The sequence below is a fragment of the Sparus aurata genome, chromosome 20 (genome assembly GCF_900880675.1).
Source record: "Sparus aurata chromosome 20, fSpaAur1.1, whole genome shotgun sequence".
NCBI classification, from domain to species: domain Eukaryota; kingdom Metazoa; phylum Chordata; class Actinopteri; order Spariformes; family Sparidae; genus Sparus; species Sparus aurata.
This window is the reverse complement of record NC_044206.1, coordinates 23,752,568-23,779,337: the sequence shown is the minus strand read 5'-3', so window position 1 is coordinate 23,779,337 and position 26,770 is coordinate 23,752,568. Positions and strand designations below refer to the sequence as shown.

The 26,770-nt window shown below is 43.9% G+C and overlaps 1 protein-coding gene across 3 annotated transcripts in view; it reads right to left on the bottom strand.

The window, feature by feature from the left end:
• Positions 1–32: 32 nt before the first annotated feature.
• Positions 33–26,770, bottom strand: part of wnk4a (WNK lysine deficient protein kinase 4a) — a 43,854-nt gene continuing 17,116 nt past the window's right edge. For 2 of the 3 annotated variants that reach the window (XM_030400649.1, XM_030400650.1), the window contains exons 3-21: positions 24,254–24,426; positions 23,688–23,908; positions 21,939–22,096; positions 18,245–18,333; positions 17,888–18,107; positions 16,336–16,687; positions 15,300–15,439; positions 14,764–14,837; positions 12,975–13,110; positions 12,420–12,536; positions 10,651–10,824; positions 8,783–8,837; positions 7,828–7,947; positions 5,623–6,458; positions 4,977–5,064; positions 2,764–3,367; positions 2,421–2,626; positions 2,226–2,320; positions 33–1,969 (exon numbers count right to left, since the gene is read on the bottom strand). In XM_030400649.1, coding sequence (XP_030256509.1) covers positions 1,967–1,969; positions 2,226–2,320; positions 2,421–2,626; positions 2,764–3,367; positions 4,977–5,064; positions 5,623–6,458; positions 7,828–7,947; positions 8,783–8,837; positions 10,651–10,824; positions 12,420–12,536; positions 12,975–13,110; positions 14,764–14,837; positions 15,300–15,439; positions 16,336–16,687; positions 17,888–18,107; positions 18,245–18,333; positions 21,939–22,096; positions 23,688–23,908; positions 24,254–24,426 — 3,861 coding nt within the window. In that variant the 3' untranslated portion in view covers positions 33–1,966. The remainder of the gene's footprint in view (positions 1,970–2,225; positions 2,321–2,420; positions 2,627–2,763; positions 3,368–4,976; positions 5,065–5,622; positions 6,459–7,827; positions 7,948–8,782; positions 8,838–10,650; positions 10,825–12,419; positions 12,537–12,974; positions 13,111–14,763; positions 14,838–15,299; positions 15,440–16,335; positions 16,688–17,887; positions 18,108–18,244; positions 18,334–21,938; positions 22,097–23,687; positions 23,909–24,253; positions 24,427–26,770) is intronic. The other variant, XM_030400651.1, reaches the window with a different exon arrangement.

The following is a 26,770-nucleotide window of genomic DNA, read 5'->3' as shown; positions in this document are numbered from 1 at the left end:
ACCAGGTGCAGCAGAAGAGACGAGAAAAGATCTGCGGTATTTACATTTTGTTTTTATTTCTGTCAAAATTTAATAACATATGGAGTCCGATCTTGCCACCAAATCTCAAGAGTAGAAATATAAAATAAGACATTATAAGGGAAAGGCACAGATTCAGCATGGCGGGACAGCAGCAGCTTCAGAAAGCAATACAATTATATATATTTTTACATTCAAAATTTTGAAACCTCTTTTGAATATATTATTATTATTATCATGAACTTTGGGGAAATCTCACAGGAGTTTCACTGCCAGAAAAAGTTCAGTGTGTGTTGTGAATATTTTTTATAAGGCAACAGCTACACATTCACAGCTTGGACTGATTATTTAAAACTGTGGGCGGGTAGATCATCATATGGAAGAAGATCAAGGCCACTGTAAAGATTAATAAATTGAGTATAGACTTTTTTTTTCCTAAGAACTATGATTTTCATCTCAGAGTTCACACTTAAATTTCAGAATTCAGACTTTTTTCCCTCAATTTTTGATTTTCTTTTTGCTCAGAATTATGACTTTTTCTCTCATATTTCTGACCTTTTACTCAGAAATCTCACTTTTTTTCTTCTCTGAGTTTAATTATAAGATTCTGAGAGAAGAAGTCAGAACCCATTTTTTCCCCCCAGTGGTCCTTATCCTCTTCCGTATCACCATCATCACTATGACCAGTATGAAATATTGCGATCAAACATAAACCGGAGTATATCCTCTCCCTCCCTTATGGAAAAATACCAGGAAACATCAGCGTCTCCCGGAGTGAACACAGTCTCACCCACAAAAGTGTTAAATGATTGAGAACTAAAGTAGAATTTGACTAAAGTGCACAAGGTGCTTGATCTAAGGAACAAGCGTCAAATATTATTTTTGCTTGAGCGAGAGTTAAGGTTCAGTTTACTCGTAACATGTAAACATGATCTAAAAATGCGTTCTACTATATACACATGTACAATCAACAGGACAGCCAGTAGTCTGAAACCTTATTCACAACTGATCAATACAAAGCAATCATTGTTTCATTGATGTGACGTCTGCGCGTCATCTCACCAAATCTCTTCCCATTTTATCTGCTCGAGCAGGCAACATGCCAACATTTAAATGCTGTACAGCTTTTTTATCCTCGTGATGTGTTGATAAAATGATCACCTTCGTAATTTACGTCTGTACAATGTGGAAAATCACTCTGGCTACATCTAAAAGTGTCAGGAATAGAGAGTCTAGAGAATGTAGGTCATCCTATCACTAAAGAAACCAAAGATGTTTTCATAACACACATAGGAATAAATCAAACTGTACAATGCATCTATTCTGCTCTCGTCGGGCCCTAGAAGGCAATAATCAGAGTGTATTCACTGTGCATTCAGCAGGAGCTGAGACATCATTAACAAACTACAGCAAATAAGTTGCGAGATAATCAGAAATGTTGTCGTTTTGTGTACGACAACTGTCAGTAAAGGCGTCAAGAGCCTCGCTGTGGTTCACATTTCTGTGCTCGGATTGATGAACGGCAGTGAATCAGACAAGCAGGAGAACCGCTGGGTCAGAATCACAGGAGGTGCCACAACTCTGCAGCTCTGGACCGTGTTAAAGCTAAAGACTTTACACAACCTGTGATGTGACACTTCAGAGAACGATCGTGTCATTTTTAACATGAACCAGACTGGTAGAGGTTCTGTCCTTCAGCTGCAACACATTCTGGTCTGACGAGGGGCTGAAGACCGGATGTTACAGTTCCCGTGTGAATCCAGCTTTCTTGACGATGAGTCTGTGTGTACGTTGAGGTAAATGACCACTGGCAGAGAGGAAGCAGTTTGCTGACGGCTGTGCCAGTGAGGAGTGTCGAAGCGATCCTCCTGCAGGACGGGTCGGAACCGCCGCAGTCACACTTCAGATGAGGTAGTCCAGATATACAGCGTGCTTGGCTGATGGTTTCTTACTGAGGAAGAGAAAAAAGAGAACAAAGTGAGAAAAAGTGAGAACAGAGCTGTTTTCTGTTGACTCTAACAAAGAGGATAATAAAAAAATGAAGGTATGGAACTAAGTTAGATTATTCAAGTACTGTATTTGAGTAAAATTTTATTTACATTTTCTGCTACTTTATTTCTGCTCAAGTACTATTCGTATCAGTGAATCTCACTTTTACCAATGACACGTTTCAACACAACTTGACTCTTGGATACTTTTCCACTCACCATTCTACTAATGTCAGTGGCGAAGGTGACACCTTTGTTCGGTTTGTCCTGGGAGCCGCTGCTGCTGCCTCCGAGGGAGTTTCTCCTAATGATACCTGGGAGAACAAACACGCGTTCACACATCAAGTTCAATTCAGGAAAGAGAGTTAAATCAGACAGAAAGTCAAGGCAAGAGGTGTGGGTGTTCCTCCTCACCCTGGATGGGCAGGATGTCCAGCCGCTGCAGGCTGTTCCTGCGGGACGAGGGGAAGGTGCTCCCCTTGGACAGGCGCCGCTGTCGGCTGGACAGCATAGCAGCAGGAGAGACGATCCCTGCCGGGGGAACCTTCCCCATCTTCTCATACAACTCCTCGATCTCTCTCTTCTGAGCGGCCTGCAGGGCCTGCACCTCCGTCAGATGTCTGTTAGAGGACAAACAGAGACACGTGTAAGAGATTAAAGTTTCCATGTGATTGGACATGTGGGTGAAACAGGGTTGCTGTTTTTTTTCCAGAAGAGAACATCTTCATTGACGTTTGTCTTCAGTGCTCTCACTTACTTCTCTCTGAGCTCCTGCAGCTCCTCCAGCATGTCTGAGTCGTCACTGTCTGAGTCGTCGCTGCTCAGGTAGGGGGTGTTGCGGTTGTAGTTCATCATCCATAAGTGGTGGAGGGCGTTGCTGTACTGCGGGCTTCCTGCCGCTCCGTCCCAAACCCTGCCCTCCATCTCTGCCGCTGTCACCGAGAGCCCGCTGTCCGCAGACGTTCCCATCAGGCTCAGGCTGTAAGCTCTCCTCCGACTCCTCTTTCTCGTCCTCTGTCGCTCCCCGACAACTTCTTCCTCCCTCTCCTCCTCCTCTTCCTCCTCCTCCTCTTCTTCTCTGTCATGCTGCGGCTCCTGGCTCCCAGCCCACTCCAGCTGCCCGTCGACCTCCTGCAGGACCGCTGCAGAGCCTCTGTGGGGCTGAGGGTGAGGAGGGGACATGGTGAGGGAGGTGGCCAGGCTGGTCTCAGACTCCCCCTGCTCCTCTGTGCTGCTCTCTGAAGGGTTGCTGCCGCTCTCTGCTGGCTGTGGGGCGGCAGGTAGTGGCAGAGCGGGAGCAGGGATGTCCATGCTGGGCGTCACCTGGAACCTCCCGACAGTGACGGGTGCAGACTGGACTTCTGTAGAGGAAGAGAAAGAGTTCAGTCCTTTAATCCTGCAGCCGTTTTTAAAATCAGATCAAAATGTGTCTCTACAGAAGAGAGATGATCTCAGTTTTGGTTAACATCAACTCCAGTAAGCTGTAGTACTCTCTCTACTTACTTGTAGCCTCCATGAATAAGAAGCTGTAACATCTGGACGGCCTATTTATATGAGTGACAGTCAATCATTGGTGAAGCCACTGATTGTTCTGTAATCCAATCAGAGCTGACTGATCTCTAAAACAAAGCCTCGCTCCTTCCTGATAGCCAGGCTTTGTTAGAAAACTAATCATGAGTTTCTTTAAAGGAGTGGGTTTAAAACAACCATCATTAATGCTAAAGGTACATTTATAATATATATAGTTATTTCTTGTCCAGAAGGTGAAATGTCTTTTTAAAAACAAAAAAATAAAATAGTTTATAAAGCATTTCATTGTTTGGTAATAAATAACCATTAACTAAACTATACATTTACCATTTATATAAGGGGCTCTATGTAAGAAAACATCTGAAAATTTGCTAAAATGATCAACAGATTGTGAATAAACATTATGACATGATGACGTCTGTGTGCTTTTCTGGAGGACGTTACATTTTGCTGCTTTCAGATTGAAAGATGAGGTGCCATCAACTTCCCACTCAGCGATAAGAACTTTTCCTGACTCACAAACTGACGGCAGAGATGTCTCGAGTTAGTAGCTCATAAATGTGCCAACGCAAAATTGATGCGACACCTCAGATAAACATCAGCGAATGCCATCTTTATTGCTGATAGGCTGATAGTGGTCATGCGAGTCAGCAATGTCTGGATGATAAATCAGAGCGTTACTGACATCCTTTATAGAGCCATAAGTCATGGCTATTATCAAATAAATATGTTGGCATGGTTTGCCGGTGTCACTCTGGCGATGCACACAGCTGGAGTCACTCCATGTCCTCACATCTGCAGACCATTTCAGGGTTTGAAGCCCTGCAGTGCGTCCGTTCGCCCACTGAGTGTCCCTCTTACAGTAAACTCAGACAGCGTCTGGGTTTGTGCCCGCTGAAACAGAGGGACTCTGTCTGAATCTGGGCTTCTGAGGAGAATATAAATACTGACAGGTGTGGGTATGGGAGGAGAGGCCTGTAATGAGCGCGGCTGCCCTCTGATTGGTCGTCGGCGGTGGGCAGGGCCGCCATCACACCTACGTTTGTGTTTGTTTCGAATGGAACATTGTATCCAGACTCGTGGTTACGCAACGGCTCCTGAGGCACCGCTAATAGGCGATAATGTCACCGCGGATACGACGTTGAGAAAGAGACGGGGAACTGAAAACAACTCCAATTGGCCGTAACAGAAACACTGGACGGTATTTAGACCGAATACATCATAAAATGGAGCAGGGGGGAAAATACTCGGGCTGTGGGTGCGCTTGTGTGTATGCGGGAGCATGTGTGTGGGTTTGTTTTGGTTGCAAACATAAACATCAAGCCGTATGTAATTTTCCAGCTCTCCAAGCTCGTGGCCTTTAACATACATCGTGGGGAGTGTTTATGTCGCAGAGACGGACGAGAAGCCGGTTCAGAGAACACAGACAGAGTTTCTTACCAGATTCGGTGGAAGAGGCTTTCGGTTTTGGGGTACTGGTTTTCATCTCAGCCACAGCGGGGTGCAACTCAGTGCTGAAGGATGATAACTAGACAGGAAGAATAAACACCGTTAGCATTTGTGAGGTCAGTCACTGGACAGATGTGACCGATCCACACTACAGGTACAGCTTGTAACATCGAAGTTGTTATTGCCACAGAAATCCCGACTGCTCCCTTAGATTCAATTATCGGATAAACAGGAACAGAGCAGGACATAGTTATTAAATTAGGGAAAACTGAACGTTGCATTGGATTGGCATTGGCAGATAGCCTGAGTTGATTTGAATCGAAAAAGTTTGATTTTTATATCACTTTTTTTTCAGTTAAAGAAAGGATTGTCTATAGAATGTAAGGATACAGTGGAAGAAGCCATTTTCAATTTACCACACAGAAGTTTTCAAGTTTGTAAATAACAAATTCTGTCCTACAGACAGTCAAAAAACCCAATTATTCAAATCAAAATCATATCAAATAGAGAAAAAGGGGGAAAATTCTGATATTTAATGAGCTCAAACTGGTAACTGTACGGCATTCTGGCCTGAAAATGTCTAAAGTGATTTATCAATAATTGAGAAATGAGAAAAAAGTCGCTCAGAGGGACTTACAGTGCTTTCTGGGCTCTCTGGAGGTGATGGGGAGAGATCTGACGAGCAGATGGAACTGGACACTTCTGATCTGGCTTCAGCCTGGGCTGGAACCTGTGTTGAGTACGGGGGCACATAACTGTGGAGACTGTCTTCTGGGGACAGGATGGGGGGACTGGAGAGTCCAACCTGCTGCAGAGGCTCCTGAGGAACCGGTGGAGGAGTGGAAGGCATGGAGGGATGCATCCAGCTGGGATGACTGCTCTGAGGAAAACCATCCATCTGAGGCATATGCTCAGGGCTGTGGTAGAGGTTGTTCTGCACCGGGATGCCCGCTGAGGGGTACGGGACCTCTACTGGATGGGCCTGGTAGTGTTGTTGGTAGACTGACGGGTAGCCTGACTGTGCGGCCATGTGAGCGGGTAGCTGGGGGTAGAAGTCTGGAAAAGAGGGCATCCCCTGTGTGGGAGGGATGAAAGACTGAGCCATGCTCATGGCCATGGAGATGACATTAGCCAAGGAGAACAGGGGCTGTGTGTGGGGGGGCCACATGTTGGGATGCTGAGGGGCAGGCGGGGACATGGCGAGACTCTCAGTGCTGCCGAAGCTCTGGGTCTCACTGAGAGGACTTGGGGATCCGGGGGCTGGAGAGGGAATGGAAGGGAAGGTGGGGTTACTGGCTACACGTGTGAGGGGAGGGTGGCCGGCTGGTTTGGGGGAACCTGGAGGGCCTGGGTATGGGAAAGGGAAGTGACTGTGGCCCATGTAGGGTGAGTGGTAGTGCTGGTGGTGGGGCAGGAGAGACGCAGGGTTGTGGTGGTGGTTGTGGTGGTGGTTCTGATAATGGAGAGGAGAGCCTGGAAGACAAAAAGGATAAAAAAAAAAAAGAGCTTTAATTTGCTATTTGCAGTCAGTTATAAGAGGTTTAATTGTGCAGGAAACATTTTTTTTAAATAATAATGTATAAAGGATTCTACAAAGACTTTGGATCACCTCGTAAAACTGTTAATGAACACAGTTAATTTCTTTATTTCTGCTTTTTACGGCATCACAACCGTTTTTTGGGGAATTGGAGACCACCTGCCTAATACGTGTAGTTCTGCACAGTTGCAGTGGAACATTGGACAGAGTTTAACCCGGGTGACAGGTTAGATCACTCATTTTTCCTCTCTCCTCAGCTTTGTCGTCAGTCTAAATCTTCTTTCAGACCCCTTCCAAAACACACAGCATGCAGAGTCTTTCCTGCACTTTTTTTAAATAAAAGAGTTTCCGTGATGAACAAAGACGTTTTGTTTAAAGCAGCATCTGACTATAATTGCACACCGGGCTTACATGGCTGTGAGGGATTCAGCATCAATGGAGCGAGTGAAGTGTTTACGTTAAATGGAACACACATGCGTGCGCTTCGGTCCGATTGTGAGACTAATGTCGTCATGATCTCAACACCGCTCCTTGAGGAATACTTAATGGCGGCAATGTCCTCGTGCCATCTATTGATTTGACATTTACCTCAACAATGGCTCCACAGTTATAAACCGCGCCTCCTGTTGCTGATGATGCAAACCAGCCTCTACTTTTTTTTCCCATGCGGATGGAAACATAGGTTAGGTAACACTCTGTCACGGTGGCGGGAGGCCAAGAAGCATCGCAAAAGCAGCCGTGCAGCGGACGTCCAGCAGAGAGGGGACGCGGGACGAGAGGGGGATGAGGATGATCAGATGGCGGCTGCGGCTGAAACGGGGGGGGGGAATTTGGAGGACACGTGCTCTTTAACGCTCCTCCTGTGGGGAAGGAGACTCCGACGGGGGGAGGAGGCTTTCTTGGAAATTGTGGAGGAGTTTGTGCTGGCAAACAGATGTTGCCGACCATAGCAGCAGTGGAGGAGAGCTCGGGCTCTACAGCGACAGCATTCACAGCTCCCTAAAAGCCAGAAAGCGCCCTTCAGGTGAGGTAATTACCCAAGAGGCCCTGCTGCAAGGCAGACACAGACGAAGGCTTTGAGGTGTGGGGATGGCGGATGGCGCCATGCGAATGTCTGAACAATACCAAAAGCGGGCCCTGAGAAGGGGAGGGGAGGGGTTTTATGAGGTAGCTGAGCCTTGCTTCGACTTATTCTTTGCCAGAGGACTGTAACAATTTTTCAGTGTGCTGCAACAGTAAACAATGCTCGGCCTCTTCACGCAGGGACCGGAGGGGGGGGGAGGTGGGGGCAGAGGGGCTATTTACCTGGGGCGTTGTGGAAAGACTGTGAGCGCATTAGAGGTCGCCCAGGTGAAGTAATGTCTGCACTGAAGATGTCTCCACCGGGGCCACGCACCCCGAGGTTCGGGTTAGCCACACTAAAATCTAAGACAAGACACACACATGCATGAGTGGATGCACGTGCATATATGTTAGTACACACACACACACACACACATACACACACTCAGTTATCATGCACAAGATGCAACACATAAGTTAATCTGCCATGCTGTGAGAATGACACAATCATTATCTATTAACTCCCAACGCTGGTGGAAAGTCAGGGGAAGTTTTGTAGTCGGCAAAACATTTCTTGAATTTCAGCACATGGCTGCAGCATCATCCAGGACGACTGACGTGGGAAATAAACATGAAATGCCTCCATACAGCTCGTCCAGATGTACGGAAGCCCAGAGATCTCAAATTGATTTGAAAAGACGTTATTCATACCCTCCAGGCACCACTTCACTCAAGGTGCTCGCTGACGCTTTCAGCTTAGCAGCTACAGTGAAGATTGTGTCTTAATAAAAGGGTGGGAATAATGTCTTTAGAAATTGATTTGGATTACACCAGACGAGCTGCGTGGAGCCACTTTATTTATTATCTTAATGTTTTTTATCTTATCGTTTAGGAGAATGCTGCAACACTGTTGCGCTGTGAAGCTCCAGATACGTTTCGTGGAAACTTCACCCGCCTTTCCATCATTATATGGGGTCAGTAGATAATGACTGAATTTTCATCTCTGGGTGAAATGTCCCTTTAATGTTAATAAGTGAGTTTCAGACTTTCAGGAAACGATTAAAAAAAAAGGCAGAGGGCAAAGTGGTGAGACGTGGATTCACTCATTTCATATCACGTTCAGTCTCCTCCAGCAACAAATTATCCAGTTTGCTCTTAATGGCTGAATTAAGGTCATTAAAGCAGATGAGAGACTTACCAGGCAGAGAGGAGGTGGAGCTGGTTCGAGGCAGGGTGTGACTGTGCAGATTAGGCTGTAAGAGAACACATTTGATGGAATTCAGACTCCACTTCTGTTCATTACTGAGAGGGAAAAAAAAACGTGCACGTGTATTTGAGTTAGACGCTGGTTTTCTAACATGCTGCCATTCAGCTGCAGTATAAAACTGCTCTGTGTTTGATCGCTGGAGCTAATAGTTGGGTAGAAACTGGATCGTCTCAATGCACTTCGACAGGCATCAGATGCTAGAACGTAAAGCTGTTTAAGACATTGGAAACCGTTTTTTTTCTTATGTAAGCATTGCAGGTATGTAGTCTGTATGATGTTCCACTCAGAGGTCAGTTGTATGTAGGTATATGTTTATTGTCCTGTGAAGATCATCGGATAATTAGCTTTTTGTTCCCTACTTATGCTTCTTCTTTAAAGCGATACAGGTATTTTACAACAACGTTTAAAGTTAGGCAAGTTCAAGTCATATTCAAGTGCTCAACACCTCAGAGAATTCCACAATATAAGAGATCAGATTGTTACAGAAAGAATTTGGTTTCTCAAATCTGTCCTGAGCAAAACTTCTTCCCAAACAGATCAAAAAAAGGATCTTCACCACTCTGATAACTCAGTTCAGCATCTTCATGCACACAGGATAAGTCCTGAAAGTGCAGCTGCAAGCTATGAACTGTGTTTTTTTTTCTTAGTACATTTCCATGGTCATGATTAGAGGCTCATTTTGATCGACCATTACCATTATCATTATTCAGCTCAAAGCACTGCCTCACAGAGCTGCTCTTTAAGTGTCAGGTAGAGGAAACAAGCAACGTTTAGACAAGCACGGCTCTCCAGGGATTCAAGCTCCATTTATAAACAGTCAAGCTCTCAGAATAGCGCCCTACCTCAGAGCTACAACAAGCCAGGAAAGAGATAAACAGATGAGTCTGTGGCCTTGTGGGTTTTTTTTTTCTTCCTGGCTTTAACTAGCGCGGTCTGGTTTTTTGGCTGGACGATGCTGGTGAGAGCAGCCCATTAACGGCTCTTGGGGGATGCAGTGTTTTTAATCAGGCGCTGGAGTGCAGCCAGGAGAGATTTGTCCGGTGTGTTTCAGGGTAATTATGTAGCCAGGGGGTCGGAAGGTAGCTGGCGATAGAGGTTTACTGCTCTTACTCGTCTCTTTTCGCTATCATTCATGAGCATGCTTGATCATTTTTAATACGACCAGGGTACAAAGAGATTTTGTTCTGGTGGAACATACGCTGGCAGAACAGACGCTTCTTTTTCCTGATTAGGCATTAGGTCATATCTCGTACGGAGTGGCACCGGTTCTCTTTCTGGAAGTCGTCATTTCACAGTTTCACAGAATCTCGATTCAGAAAGGTTCAATAAATCCAAACATGAATTATTTTAACCATCCAGCGCGGGCAGAATCGCTGGAAAGTTAATTATGGCGCGCTCACTGGAAAGGATTTGCGGTTTTGGGAACAAATAAATGTAAAAAAAAAAAAAAAAAGTCAGGCATGGGGTATGTTTCCACAAATCATAGGGTTTTATGACATTAGTGCTTTTAGAAACATGATGTCCTAACTGAAAGGTTTGCCTCAGGTGGCTTTAGGAACACTTAACCTGATCTCTTTAAGGGCACGTCTCAGGAGGGATTGTGGACAGCGAGGACAGTGTTTATTTCACCACTCTGCAGCTTTCCATTTGCTACAGATTTATGGGTCCGCCTGAGATAAGCGACGCATCATGGCGGATGTAAATTATGACGATCAGACAGCACAGTAAAACACACGCCACAGTCACTTCCTTTGTTCCCAGCGATCAGTGTTGCGGTGTGGATGACTGCTGCTGCTGACCTGTGAGGAAGACAGTGAGTTGACCCCGCTGTGGAAGGGAGGCTGGGGGAGTCGGTGCCCGCTGGAGTGGACCGGCTGCTCTTTGGCCATCAGAGACTCGGCACGTTTGATGATGTCGCCCATGCGGTGGATGAAGCCCTCCTTCTCTGACGGCAGGATGAACTCATTGTGCACCTGGAAGACAAAACGACAGCGACTGAATGAAGTATTCAGAGATTTTACAACTTTAATTAGTTAAAGTTACTCTGCAGATTTCATGTTGCATTCGAGCCAAGTTAGCAGATTTTTAAAATGTATGTATTGCAATCATTTACCCTTCGAACACCTGATCAATGCAGCTCTACTGTAAAGGGACACATGGAAGAATAACAGATCTGTTTGTTGTTTATTTGTCCATCCAATTATGAAATGAACCACCCAGACACGCACCCACATCCCCCCAGTGATGCTTATCCCGAGGAAAATATCATAAATCGTCTAATGTGACTCCACAACACAGCTGATTGTCAGAGGCGGTTTGGACTTTTGCATGTTCATGCAGTTTTGAGTGTTGCTGAGGATTGTGGGTTGGGGCGTGGTGACCGTGCCCTGTCAGTATGGCATAAGGAAAAAAACAAAAACCTTACGCTGAGAACCACAGGGGCTGTTGTGATGCCAAACGCCCCTGCTGAGCCAAGACTCAGTAAACAAAAGCCCACTGTGTTTTTTTAAGAGTCAGGAAAAAACAGCATGTTCAGTGAAGTGCACACGCTGCCTCATCATGTACCTCTCTACGCTAATGAAGCTGAAAGACAGTAACAGGGGGGACGGGGCTGCTCACCTGCGTCACAGAAAGTTAGATATACTATCAGCTGGACAAACAGAAGGCTGTTAACTGGAAGCAGGGTGAATCATGTGCATGTCCAGCTGAGATAGAGGAATCTGTCAGGACTTATCAGCTGACGTTTATTTCTGTCAAAATATTATAAAGTTCCTGGAGTCTCTGACAAATCTTTTGTCAAATATTTGTATTGTTTTAAGACTTTAATGTACAATGCGTGACGTCAGCTGCGCGGTGATTCTCCATCAAAACAGAGATAATTGATTTTTGTTCAAACGTGTCGTGGAGTCATGGGAGTTGCTGTCTTTAGTGTTAAACAGCCACCACTGCTGATGAAAACAGCTCGCTGTGATCCTTCCAACTCTCTGAAAATAAGCGCAGCTGTACATGATTGGATGGACTCACTCGTTGCAGCTGTTCCGAAATTTCACTCCCGACCAGCATGGCTGCTCGTTTGGAAGCTTTCTCTTATATTGCAAAATGTAAAAGGTGTAAAAAATATATTGTAGGTATGAATTAAGCCATGCAAATGCTAAATCTGTCTTCAATTTAACCTGAAAAGGTTTCCAGAGGCTTTGCATCGTCTGATTTGTAGCCAGAATTCATCTTAATTCAAATTAGCATCAGCTCTTTCAAATTAAAATGCAAAAATTGTTAAAAACTACTCTCTCAATTCAGCAGACTTTGACTTTGAGACTTTGTCAGGACTTCTGTCATAGTTTTATGAGTAAACATAAAAAAACAACAGTGGAGATCCAACATCAGAATCATAACCAAATATTATAAATCGTTACTTGGTCAAAAGCCAAATGTCACAAAAAAATCAATATCTTTCACAGCTTAAGTAAATAACAAGGACGAACACAAAAGACTCTTTTGTTTTTAACCAGATCGAAGTGTTTTATTGCTAAAATTCTGAGGAAACCTGGTGATGATGATAATTACTCACCATGACAGCAGCGATGTCTTCAGGGTTATCTCCATCCAGGTCAAACTTGAAGGTCACCATCTTGTCATTGTGCGTCTGCAGCTGACACTCCACCACCCGGTCCACTTTATCAGAGAGCTGCACAGACGGACACGATCAATGGTTAACGACGGGTGTCTGTTTACTCTCTAAACCACCGAGCAAAGTTAAACACAGGAGGAACAATGTGGTTTTGTGTGTGAGCAAACATGTGTGTGAGTCTACTGTAAAATACAGTGTGTGTTGCTCCACTGTACTGTATGTGGTTATGCATGAGCTGTTTGTCTCTGCCTGCAGTCCAAACATTGTCATTAAAAGGCCGCAGAGTGTCCTGATCAGAGGAAAAATGTACTGCGGTGACCAGGGTCAGAAAAACATTACTACCGATGATGTTGCACAATCAGGGTGGAGCTCCACCGCTCGCTCGTAATTAAAAAACTCTCCTCCTTAAGATTCAATGAATCCAGCTGCATGATTTATTTGTTTATGCCATGTTTAAATGTGTTTTAATGAAGCTGAACTTTTTATTTATCGTACCCCGGTGATGCGCAGCCTCGAGCGCGCCCTCCTCCTGAACAGCTTCCCGGCGGTTCTCCTCGCAGCCGTTTTCTCGCTCTTCTCTGATAGGCCCTCGTAGCCGTCGCTCAAGCCTGAAGTCACATCGGAGGCGTAGCTGCAAGGAAACATCACACGCTTCTGGTTGGGAAATGCACCGCAAAACCACTCCTCATGCAGTAGTTTAAAAAGCAAATGTATCATCGGCAGCAGGAGGAATTCCATCACACATAATAATAAGAGTGTCAAACAAAGTCTTGATGTGTTTCAGCAGCGCGTCTCTTGGGTGTATAAACAATGTAGTTTAAAGAGAAGAGTAAGCAGCACGTTACTGTGCCCTGTTGTGTTTACACAATGAAGGTTTTAGGTTTCAGGGAACGGGAGAACATTCAGCTCATTTTATAAAAAGCCTCGGTCGGCTAATTGCGTCTCTTGGGTCTTTTTGGATCGCTGTGGTCACAGACTCCCCTCCATCCACAGGCTGCAAACATTTACAAGCTTGCTGGTTGGCAGCGTCCACTTGTCTCTATTTAAAAACCTGCACCTCACGGGGAACATTAGTTCAAAGTGAAGCCTCTTTTTACCTTTAAACAATAAGTACATGGAAATTAGACTCAACTGGAATCGAGACGTGTGCTGAGAATGTTAATTACTCCAGAATTTGTTGAAAAGTAAATGATACTCTTTTCTCAGAGGCAGAACAAAGCAAGTGAGAGAAACATTTTAATCTGTTATGGAACGTGATACTCAGCTATCCTTGATGTGGCTGACAAGGCAGATGAAGTGTCAGTCATGCACAGGGTTCACCACATCTCCTTAAAGATCAAATTCAAGGACTTTCGAGGAAAAGTTTGAGACACTTATCGAGGTAAATACAGTAGTTTGTTTGTGTGCAATGTTCATCATCGTTTCATTGCAGGAAGTGATTTATGACATATGAGATGTGTCTCAATTTGGAGGCGGCAGTCTTCAAAGTTGCATCACAGCGGAGAAGCCGTCCTGTGACCGATCCGATCGCTGCATCCTTCAAGACCGATCCTGCAGCAGTGAACTGGTGACGATTGTTTTTGTTTTTCCAAAAGGCAACTATGGAACTACTCTCCGATACACGGAGCGAAACAGCAGCTGATGCAGTTCACGTCACTGCTATTGACACAAAGAAGGGACCCCAATACTGTCAAGGCTGCTCGGCGTGTTGTCTGTCGCTGTTTGTTCTCTAATTCTTAAGAAATTAAACCACATTGACAGACAACACATTTTGAATTTAATAGAGTGCAGCTTTTCCACACTATAAGGTTGACATCAGCCCTAAAAGAGACTAACAATCACTATTTGTTGTCTTCACCACATCATCATTATTAGGGACATTAAAGTCTCTTAACAGAAGATAGAGTCCAGATATAAACCTCTTAACACATAATCTATCGTCCATTGTCGGCTCAACATCCCACCAACGTGGAAAAAGGGGCCTCCACAACATCTGAGAGCCTGTCACACAGAAACCAGCGAGGCTCCGCTCTGCCTCGCTGCAATAAAAACACAGAGGAGCCTGTCGATCGCCTCAAGCTTGTTGTCACAGCCCCACACATGGAGGAGGAGGAGGAGGAGGAGGAGGAGGACGATGGGGAGTTACAGAGGAAAGACACTTCTAAAGTCACATTGATCTCCAGGTCTCTAACCTATATAAAGAAAGGACTATTGACCTCTGCTGTGCCTCACATCTTTAAAGAAAGAGCAGAGTGAGGAGAGGAAGGAGGCCGGAGAGAGTTACCTGTCCACAGGGGAGTTGAATCCACTCGGGGGTCCTGAGTTCCCGTGTTCTGTGTTGTTGGATACAGCAATGCTCTATGAATAGAAAAGAAGGATGTTGTATGGTGAAGGAGGATAAAGACGTCCATTGATAGCATTTGTCGTTTGAGGTTTAGTACAAGAGAGAAGGCAGGACGCTTGTTCCCCACACTGAAAATTAATCCCTCCATTTATTACCCTTAAATCCCTTAATTTTGGTAATATCTTTGATAAAAATAGGCATGTGTGTGGTCGTTGTTTTACATTCAGGGACAGCAACCCTGTTCTGTTGATCCACCACTTTCATCTGGACTAAATTACTAAGATAACTATTGGATGGATTGCCATGAAGTTGTCTTCAGAGGACGAGACCTGCTGACATTGTGATCCTTTGTACGTAACTCTCCGTCAGCACTGTTTCAGACTGAGTGAAGTTGATGAAGGTGGTCTCTTAATGTTTTGAAACCCCCTGCCTGCGCTCTCCACTTCGACAACAAGTTCTTCATCGAGGCCACTCACCGAGGGGAAGCGGAGGGCTGGGACGGGGAAACCGTTTGCAGTCGGCGTGTCGGTGTGTGGCGCGGGCGCGTTGAAGCTGCCGGCCTCCAGCGGATCCTGAAGCCCAGAGGAGCTCAGATAGCCGTCCGTCTCGCAGTCAGCTGTTTAAACAAAGGACATCAGCCATTAGCATGTGACCGACTGTGGCCTGACTAACTGACACAAACTGTACACACACACATCTAATGACCCCAAACTGAGACACACACACACACACACACACAAACACAGCAAAAACTGACGAGAATGAAGTGATTCACGAGGACCACCAAAAGGAATATGTGGGCTGTGGTTTTATGTAGAAACTGGGACATTTTCAGTAACTACAGCGCAGCACACGCGCCAGCACCATGAGACTTACAGGGCTTGAATAATTCAGCAATCCACAGTTTCACATTTCACTGTACGCCTCCCATGTGCTCAGAGATCTGAACAGCTTTATATTCAATTGAACTGTTCTGCTACTGCAGTGAAAAACTGCAGTCCGTCTCTCCAGAGTTTATGATGAGTTGCTGACCTGAACACATAATAAATTTGCATTGTCTGAAGTTGAACTTTGTGACTTTTTTATGAACTTTTTATGAATGAAGTTAAAGTATGCAGAGGGTTTGAAACAGTGGTGGAATCTATCAAGTACGTTCGCTCAAGTACTGTATCGTATTACAGTTTTATGCTATTCTGCTTTATCTGACAGCTACTAGTAACTTTTCAGAAGACATTCAACTTAAACGTTAAGGGATATCATGAGTATCACACTGGACAAATCCCACGTAGAAATAATAATAAGCAAAAGCAGAGTCATTTTCTGATCTTGGTGTTTTATATCTTCAGGCATCAGGAGGTCCTGTATGGGTAACAGCCCTGTTTAAATGCTGATGATACTACAATAAATGAAAGTCAGTTTTTAAGCTGTTTTAAAGGCCCAAAATGTTATATAAGTACTTGAAATCCCCACAAACGTTTCACTGTATGTGTATGTGTATATTAGGCGGCTCACAGTTAGCGGAGGACAGGCTGTTGTGGCGCATGTGGAAGTGCTGGTCTGCCTCGGGCTCCTCAGGCTCTGCAGGATAGTTGGAGCTGACGCCAGAGTCCACCGAGCTGGTGACGGGGGACAGGATGGGGGCCGGAGGTGTCAGGGCCGGGGTGGGAGACTCTGCTGCCACGACGCTGCTGACTCTGGGTGCGAGCTCTGATTCTTCTTCTAGGGCTTCCTGCTCCAGCTTCTTCTTCCGCTCCTCCGCCTGCCGCCTCAGCTTCTCTCTCTGCCGCTTGATGGTGGTCACCCTGTCCCGTATGGCCTTGGCCACGAGCTTGAAGTCTGCCTCGCACACGAACCCGAGCACCACCTGCATAACAACATACAGGGATGGTCAGGGCACAACACGAATACATGTGGACAAGTCATGGTGCATGGTGTGCCGCTGCAGTCTGTAAACAATCCATCCATGTCTGTTGTACTTTGTGACCTGAGCACAGTCTTGCGTTTTTGTGCTAACAGCATTCATCTTATAAAAACGTACATTGTGTGCATTCTCTGTCAGTCTGGAGTCTTGCACTGCCTCCAGTGTCCTGCAGCAAAATGTAAACAATTTACACAGGTTCCTCCAAGTGACAAAGTGACAGTCCTGTCTTTGATCTGACAAGCGCGTTTTTGTGTTAACAACATGTTCTTTAAAACCAGCGAACATTGTGTACATTCTTCGTCAGTTTGGAGTCTTGCGCGGCCTCTTGTGACACCCAGTCCTGCCGAGTGGGACACTCAGTCCGTACCTGCCTCTCAACACATAGTCAGATTTCAGCAGATCGGCCGGACTAGATGTCCCCAGCTGATACCAAATTTGATCTTGATGAAAACTACCACAAAGAGGTAAACAAGTAAGGAATTGTGGCGTGCATTTTCATTAAAAGTGACCTCTACGGAGGACGTAACAGCCTGTTTCGTAACAAGCAAGCGGGCCATTATATTATTAAAGACGTGACCTCGGCTGCTTCCTGAGACACGCTCTCACATTTCGAACGACTGATGATTAAATGTTGAGCTGTGCCCTTGACACACTCTGCGAGACGTTCTCTTTATGGGCCGGAGCTCCTTTCAGAGTGTCTGCTGTCATAGCAGCGCCGTAAAAGAAACATAATGATGCCAGGGTGCATTAGCGAGCCCGCTTTCGCTGTTTGGGGGTCAAGAGGAGCTCAAGACAGATAACTCAAAGAGAAAACCTCCATTTCAGTCATTATATCAGACTCTGTGATGTGGTGTTCTGAAGCTTATTTAAAAGTCTGACCACATTTTCTTCAAGGCATCCCTTTTTTATGAGGAGAATTTTGGGTGATTTTTTTGTGTTAACATCGTGTCAGCCTCAATCAGAAAACCTGTAAAAAACAAATCACATTAGGACTCATGGAACATGCAGGGGTTAACTGAAGACGCCTTTATCTGCTCATCTGGGATCAATTACTTAATTTCCTCACTAATGGCCGCGACAAACTGGGCCAGTAAACCAATAAAGGTCGACCTCACGGCATGCTGTCCTCGTGTGTCAGCTTACCATCTCCTGAGCCACCTCCTCGGGCACGTCTTTGTACAGCTCGAAGAGGAACTCGATGGCGTTGTTGTCCTTGTACTTCCCGTGCAGTTTCTTGGTGTCGTCCATGCGCAGCCAGAGCTTCAGGCCCTGCTTCACCGTGTCGTCCTCCTCAGCCAGCTCCACGTGCACACCGTTGTTCTCCTGGAAGAAGGGGTGTTCCAGGAGGTCCTGAATGGTGTACCTGCAGTGAGGGAAGAAAATCAGTCAGACTGCTTTTAGATTAAGATTTGTTTAACTAGACTTTATATTATTTATGAGTTATGAGCTAACCTTTTGACAGATCCTGTTAGTTTAATGAGTGTATGTTTTCACTTGTACCTTTCATCGTTGTCCATACGAATGCAGCCCTCAATGATCTCCTTGAGCTCTGGGACTTTGACCTTGTAGAAACTGTCAGGTTTAATTCCCTGTGAAAAACAATCAGAAGAGTCTTATTTCATCTGTGGGGCTGGCAAAGGTGGTGCTTTAAATAGAATAAATGATCGGCAACAATTATCCCTTCATTTGTCCTACAGTTCTCCAGCCGGGGGATCTAATCAAAGCGGGAGCAGCCACTCCCACCTGCAGCCTGCATGACATTCGACTCTGCGATCATGTCAACACCAGAAGAGAACAATGCCAAGAGCTCATGAAAATGGAAAAAACCCAAGACGCGCGCCAATCATTCAAGGGATTTGTTAAACTCCTGACGGCAGGAGGTTCAACAAATAGAAAATATTCATGCGCGACTTACTAACACACTTACAAGTTAGGGAGTTTTTCTGAAAGCTATCACAAGTATGTACACAGATAACTGCAGAGCTCCCGGCACTGTAAAAACACTGATACGAACCCAAGGAGTCGAGGTCAAGGAGGCGTTTGGCCTGCAGATACCCGAGCAACCAGCTGATGTGAGCTCCAAACACACACGTAATTAGATTTACCAGAAAAGAACTGAGTGATTCACGTCATTATCACATTCAAAGACTGACATGTCACACTGCAGCAGCTGCCTCTTTTGTTATGACCGTCATTCATTTGCTCAAGATATTTCTGCTTCCTGTTTGAGTGAGATAAAGGTGTTTTTTTTTCTCTTCCTTGACTTTTGCTTTGACTTACAGTAACCTTACTGTCTTGAATGAATATAGACGTGTTGCATAATTATTTCAGCAAAAGCTTCAGTGCCGTCGCTGAAATGCTGTTACCTTATTATGTGAAATGTGATATAGAGAATCTGAAGCAGAGCACAGAGGCTTCTTTGTTGAGACACTTTGCTTCAGAGTCCATACAGGCACCTCCGTAATAAATCAGTTTCCCCTCAATTCAAATCTAATTTGCGAGTCTGCTCCTTTCCTGTGGTGACTGCGGACCAGATTTGATCTGGAGAAATATGCTGGTGTAGTATTGACATCGACTTGTGCGTCACATTTCATCAATCATGACAGAATAATCATTTTACACAGATATAAGGATGGAGATGCCTTTCAAACAAAATGTGCTATTCTTAGAGACATACACGATATGGCCAAAAATAAACGGACATGCCTACATATATATGTTTTCCTTCTATTTGTCCGGGGCTGTTTTTCAAAGTTTGTTTCAAATAAGGGAAATCTTAATGCTACAGCCGACATACTTTCTACTTCCACTACTTTTATCTGAGAGCGTAAGTTGTTAGTTTCATTTAAGACACTTTAAAGACATAATATTATATAATATTAAAAGGATAAGTTCATCCAAAAAGTATCATAATCCAAAAAACATTTTTCGAGCTTCACAGCAAAACGGCGTTGCAGCATTCTCCTGAACAACTGCACCCAATAACGACTCAATACTGCTCATCTGGTGTAATCCAAGTCTCCAGAAACCCTGAGATCCCAAACTGATTTGAAAAGACATGATTTACACCCTCTCTTTACACCACCCAGCTTGTGCACCCACTCCAGTCAGGGAGCGCGCTAACACTATTATCTTAGCAGCTAGAATGATGATTTTAGTTAAAAAAGATTGAATAACATCTCATTAAATCATTTTTGCAAATCTCTGGGCTTCTGGAGACTTGGATCAGGCAGGATGAGCTCCATTCGCATTGGGGTGAGGTGATAAAGCCTGAATTACATTTCTGGGTGAACTGTTCCTTTAAGTAAACAACATAGATACTTCACACACCACTGGCGACAGCACACAGTGATATTTCAGACGTCAGTGTGTTTCAGACTTTATGGCAACAGTCAGAGGAAGGTCACTTCCTGTTTTAATGTCTCTGTGCACAGTGAAATTAACTTTCCAGACAAAATGCCAAAATGCATTAGCTGATAAGATTTACTTGTTTTCTTACATTTATATGATGATAAACTGAAGTTTATTTTGGACCGTCCGTCTGACAAAACAGGGGATTTCCCTGTGCAAAATCTGAGGCATGTGATCCGATGTGATGTCACCATATTCTGATCATTTAAAACCGCACACTTGATCAATTAATGCGGGAAAATTAAATTAGCTGCAGCTCTAGCTAATACAAGAGCACATCCCTGCAGCCCGGTTACACAATGTTGTGAGGAGGAGTGGAGGCCGATGTAGCTGTAATGACTGGGTGTCCACATACTTTTGGCTATGTAGAGTATGCTTGAAGGAAATTTCTCACAGTAAGTCGGCATTTAATTACGTATGAATCCATTTATTTGATGGAAAAAGCTGCGACCACCCGCATGGAAAAACATTTCCAAGACCCTTAAAACATTTGTGTATGTTAAGCTGGTCATACGTCAAGTTATATTTCGTACTCTCAGCCTCTTACACAGCCAGCCATTAAAACACAACTCAGCCACATACGTAAAAAAGTTATGTTAAGTTTAAAGGTTAGTTTTAATGCTGTGAATTTTTTTTTACAGCAGCGCCATTAAAACCACAGATGTCGTCTGTGCTGCACATAAACGTAAAACACAAACAAATCATGAAAGGCGCAGCTAATGTGATTTTAATTAAATCTCGCTGCACGCGTAAGCTTCTCCGACTGCACATGGAACATTACTCTGTTGTCTTGTTTGTGGAGGAGCCAGACCCACTCTGACTTGTTGGCATTGTTGCTTTCTCACTTTCCAGCCACCGTCAGACACTGTTTGCTTTGCATATGCGACACGCGCGAAAGAAACAGCCCTCTTTGTGGAGAAAGGAGTGAGGCACAATTTCCAAAACATATAATTCCACCATCGCCTGTTCTCGCCCACCGTGGCGTCATTCGCTGTGGTTGGCAACTTGAAATACGGCAGCCTAAAGCCACTGCTGTAATGCTATGATCTTAAAACTTGACTTCACTTGACTTCATCATTAGACAGATATCTTATGATGCAAAAACAAGACTTCATTTTTAGTCCATCTGTTCACCAGAATACAATGTTGGCTTTTTATGTAACTGCAAACCACGGATACATTCAAATTTGTCGTATGAACGTTTCTAAGAACTGGATGTTTGCGTAACCGAGTGGTTTTAGTGTCTAAACCGAACCCAAAAATAGGCAAAGTATTGACACAACATAACATTTTTATGAAACATATCCGTAGTTTGCCGAAATGTGAAATCCCAAAACCTATTCTTGCGATTGAGCTGATGCGTGCTTTCTTAAAATAAAGGTTTTCTGCAAGGCTTAGACAGAAAACGTGCAGAGGAGAAGGGAATACTCCAGTGAACACAATCTCCAGAACCAGTTAGACAGGATCTTTGAACCATTAAGTACACTGGCAATCAGTGAGTCTTACATCTGCATCATGATCGAAGACTGAAAACAAAGGAGCAGACAGGTTGTGGTACGTCTCTACTCTCCGAGCTTGTAATGGACAAAACTAAGCCTTTAATAGACAAAATGCGGCTTTCGTTCCACGTGGGCCCCTCTTCTTTCCAAGGATCCAGGATATCCAGATGTATACACAAGAAATCCTGGTTCCTCTCGGTCTAATTCCAGTTTACACACTGGGAGAAAGCGAGCACATGTGGACAATTATCTTAAGTACGGGACCTCCTCCTCCGTTTACTCACACTGGTGACTTTGCGGTAGATCTGGGCGGCGTTTTGGCACTCGGAGTACGGGTACTCAGAGGTGGCCATCTCCAGGATGCACATTCCGAAGGCGTAGACGTCCACCGCTTCGTCGTACTTCTCCTCGTACATCTCCGGGGCCATGAACTCTGGCGTTCCTGTCAGGGTTCAGAGGGCAGATGTAAGGGTCAACATTTATTCTAGTACAATGACTTAAAGCACGCTTTCAACTTGATTTAATTAAACCGATATAAAGTTAGCATCAGTACTAGCATATCATCGTTGTACTGATAGATACAACTCTCATAATCATCTTATCTCTAATCTAATCAAGTCTCACTTAGGGAGCACAACAACTGTAAACACAACACTGACATTCTTGATTATCATCTTTTTTTTACTTGACATTAAAAACATATTCTAGTACAATGACTTAAAGCACGCTTTCAACTTAATTTAATTAAACCGATATAAAGTTAGCATCAGTATTAGCATATCATCGTTGTACTGATAGATACAACTCTCATAATCATCTAATCTCTAATCTAATCAAGTCTCACTTAGGGAGCACAACGAGCTGTAAACACAACACTGACATTCTTGATTATCATCTTTTTTTTACTTGACATTAAAAACATGTTTGCATATGTTCATCTGGTCTCGTAAACGGTGAGTTCTTCAGAGCTTTTTCCCCTGCTGCTGCAGAAAACAATACCAAAACTGTTAAACTGTGGGTTGTAAAACCAAAACAGCAGCTGCGTTTCCATCTAATTGTCGAACAAATTTGAGGCAAACTTTTAAAATCTCACAAAAAACGCGAATACGGTTTACTTCCACCAACTTGTTTGGACAAATAAACCAGGAGAACACAAAGAGTAGTTTCATCCGAAATTGGCATTAGAAGTCATGAAACAGGGAAACAACTGCGGTTGTTTGCCAAACGCCAATAAACCTCAGGGAAGAGGAACCAAACCAGTCGTGTTGGCCATCGTCCAGTGTATTATTTGGAAATTAATCTAGGAATTGGAAATTCGTGGGAATGTCCGAGAAGATGACAACAGCAGGAACAGCTTTGTCTTCATAAAACACCTCGAGGAAGCGTAGAGACTTCTTTCGCAATACTAAGAAATTTTGACCGTTTAATGTTTTAACAATAACAATAACATAATAATCAGAATAATACAATGATAGACTTAATTGTTTCGAGAGTAAATAACCAGTTCAGTCTTTGCTTGTTGTTGGCTGTGTTTATCACGCTGAACAACATACTGCAAGAAAAAATAACCGCCCACTAGAAAACAGAAATAAACTCATTTTCAAACCGATGATCACAACAACTCCTCTTTATGACTTGATTAAACATACGTTGCTTGATTTGGACCTTATGAAATAAACCCGTCACTTTCAACAAGAATCAAGTATCAACAAGTCTTTATACTGCGTCTGATGGCTGACACTCCCTGCACGTACTCGATGGGAAGGGCGAGATTCCACTGAAATTAAAAGCCATCTGAGTAATGATACCGCATTTAAAAAACGCAGGCAGGAATTTAAACAGAGGCGTTCGTGGTTGCTTGTGGGCAGAAGAAAGCAGCGGGAGAAAACAGAAGCAAAGTCGTTTAAAAGAAGGCTTCAGTTTGAGTTTTCAGATAGCAGTAAACTGTTAGATTTAAGCTAAACTGTGTTTTCCTTCCTGATACTTGAAGATACTTGTGTAAACAATCTGAGCTGGACCAAATTTACACTCACCAATGACACTTTTAGCAAAAGAGGCACTTTTGAGAGTGGCCAGTCCCAGATCTCCTATCTTGACGGAGCCGGTGGGGCCGGTGATGAAGATGTTGTCACACTTGAGGTCCCGGTGGATGATGGGAGGAGTGCGCGTGTGCAGGAAGTGAAGCCCTTTGAGGATCTGACGACTCCAGCGCTGCAGCAGCTTCAGCTTCATCTCCTTGAACCTCTTCAAGTACCTGAAACAAAAGGACGGCCAAGACTAAACATCCAATTCTAAACATATCAAAATACTGGAATACAAGAAAGTGCTACAAATCTCTTATTTTGGCAGCTCAGGGGAAGTTTTAAAGTGAGATAGTTTCCTGAACTTTCTCCCAGAATTGGACCCATTCTCCGGTCTTTATTCCGACCTTTTATCAATGCTTTAAAAGGAAAAGAAGTTGTCAAACAAGACACAAATCTCCTTCTTTCTATGAAAGACATGACAAGTTTTATTTGGAAGAAGGATATCCGCTATTTAAGTAACGTAAAAAAATGTAAATGGCTCCAGTTTGAGGGGGAACCGAATGGAGAGGACTCACGTTTTGAGCGTGCCTGAGGTCATGAGTTCAGTCACCAGGATGATGCACTTGTGGCCCTTCACCGTCGACTTCCAGGAGTCGTGGAAGCGGACGATGTTCGGGTGCTGCAGGCACTTCAGCATCTCCACCTCCTCACTGAAACGCTGCCGCTCTGCCTTGGTCAGCTTACGGGTCTGCAGAGAAAATCAGACTATTATGAGTCTGTTTACGTACACAGTAGTGATGTGAAGGAATAAACGGTTTGATGTTGTGTTAAAGACACATAGGTATTGTGTTGCAGAGATATCCACTGAAGTTGTAATTATACAGTCTGGGCACGACAAAAACCTGCTTCAAAGCCTGGCGCTCTTCCTGGGGACTTGGTCTGGATCACTAACTGCACTGCTAACTAGCTAACATCAGCTACAGTATAGCTCTATGCTGGCCTCTATTTATTTTTTAGGAGTGAATTCGAGGGGTGACCAGTTCTTGTACAGCACCTTTCAGACACGAAAATCAGCTTGAGGTGCTTTACAACAGAGAAATGACTTGCACCACGATGTAAAATGAAGTCCCCTTGATGAAATAAAGTAAAAATAAGATTAAAGATGCGTAAAAACATGGATAGATTAAGCACAGAACCTTGTGGAAATGAAGCACCTCTACATGAATTTATAGGGAATTGGAGTTGGAGTGAAGCTCATGCATACGCGCCTGTTTCCACAATGATTAAAGTTATAAAAACAGAATCAGGCGTACATGAATCTACACATGCTGATATGTAATCTGGACCCTGATCTTTAACACTGACGTAAAACTTTCCCTTTCTCTTTGATGAATCATTTCAGCCGCTCAGACAGACCATACAGCTTCTCGAGACGACAAGAGTAGGACATCATATCGATGGCAGAACTCACATCTTAGAGGACGAGAACTGAATTTGCATGAACCATGAGAAACCATGTTGTTCAGCTCCCTGCGTGCATCATCATGGCATCTGCAGTTAGTCTTTGATCCCTCAACATCTTAACTACTATATCATAAGAGCACGGAGCCTGATTATCAGATTGAATTGGCCATTTTGTTTTGCTTCATTCATTCAGACAGACATAGTATGTATGGTGTGTTATGCTAATTTCTGAATTGGAGCAAAGGTTTTCTGTTTTTCTATCAAGCTGAATTTTCAGTCGACACAGAAGAAACATACTTCTGTAACTTTGCACCTGAACACAAGAATGATCACAAACATATTTATGGTGTTTAAAAAAAAGAGCTGATCCAGGGTTCTAAAGAAACAAGACATGATGTTTACAAAGAAAAATATGTTCCTCTGAAACCTGATAAAAAAGAGATAAAAGATTATATATAAACTCAATCTAGAGCAGCTGATAAACGGACCTTGAGGTGAGTAGGACTGCTTACAGTCATTATTGAATACTTTTGCTATAAATGTATTAATCGTTAAGCCTATAAAATGTCAAAAAAGTTTGCCATAATTTCTTCAGATTGCTGCTCTTGTTCAACTAAAAGTCTAAAACTCAAAGATTCTTCATTTTCTGTCATGAATGTTAAAGAAAAGCAGCAAATCGTCACATTTAAGAAACTGGAACCAGCTAATTTTGACATGAAAAATGACTGAAACAATTCACCACATTTTGGTCAAATCAATCTATTTCGGTCAGGAATGAACTTTGAAGTTAAACTTAAAAGCGAAAATAGACGAGAAGTCCTTAAAGAAATGACAAAATCTCCAATTCACAACTAGACAAACTGTATCTGCTGATGAAGGTTTCGTGACATAATCGGCCGCTCCTCAACTAAACTAAATAGACCTTGACGCGAGGTTGTTGTGTCAACCATAAGAACGCCGCTGCATTGACAGTTCAGTTGCAGAGCTCTGGTCTGGTTACGTAAGTCGGTAGCAATAAACACAACATAGAAATCCACGAGACCGACCTGATAGATGACTGTTACTTTAACTAATGATCCCGCTGCAGGACTGGAAACCACAGGTTCATCCATCTGGGTGACCCTCCAATTACATAACCACATATATTCTCCAATAAGTGGAGCTCTGACTTTACAAATTCAAGGAGGAGGTTTTCTACAATCCACGTAAAACCGAACCAAACACTGCAATCACGCTGGATGGACAAAGACATTTTTGTGCTTCCTCCTGGATGAATGGTCCAATTTAGCCGCTGCTGGTGAAACTCTGCCTGCGGTGGGTGGCTAGTGGAAAACTCCAGGGAGACTTCAGGAGCATGAATCCTGCATTGAGGCGGATTTCTGGGAAAAATGCTCTGCACATGTTTATGCTTACAATCAAGTTGACCGCTGCTCTTGCTCCTTCCTCTCTGCTCTTTCCCAGTGAGCGAGGAGGTTCTGCTGCTTAATGCTGAGTCGCCGCATCAAAACAAGAGGCAGACTGTTTGAGGACCTGCGCTGTCTGAAGTCGCACAACGAAAGGGCCTTTTTACCTGCGTCAGTCACCTGTCAAGCTGTCATTTTGCACCGACAGCTCACACACGAGGCGCC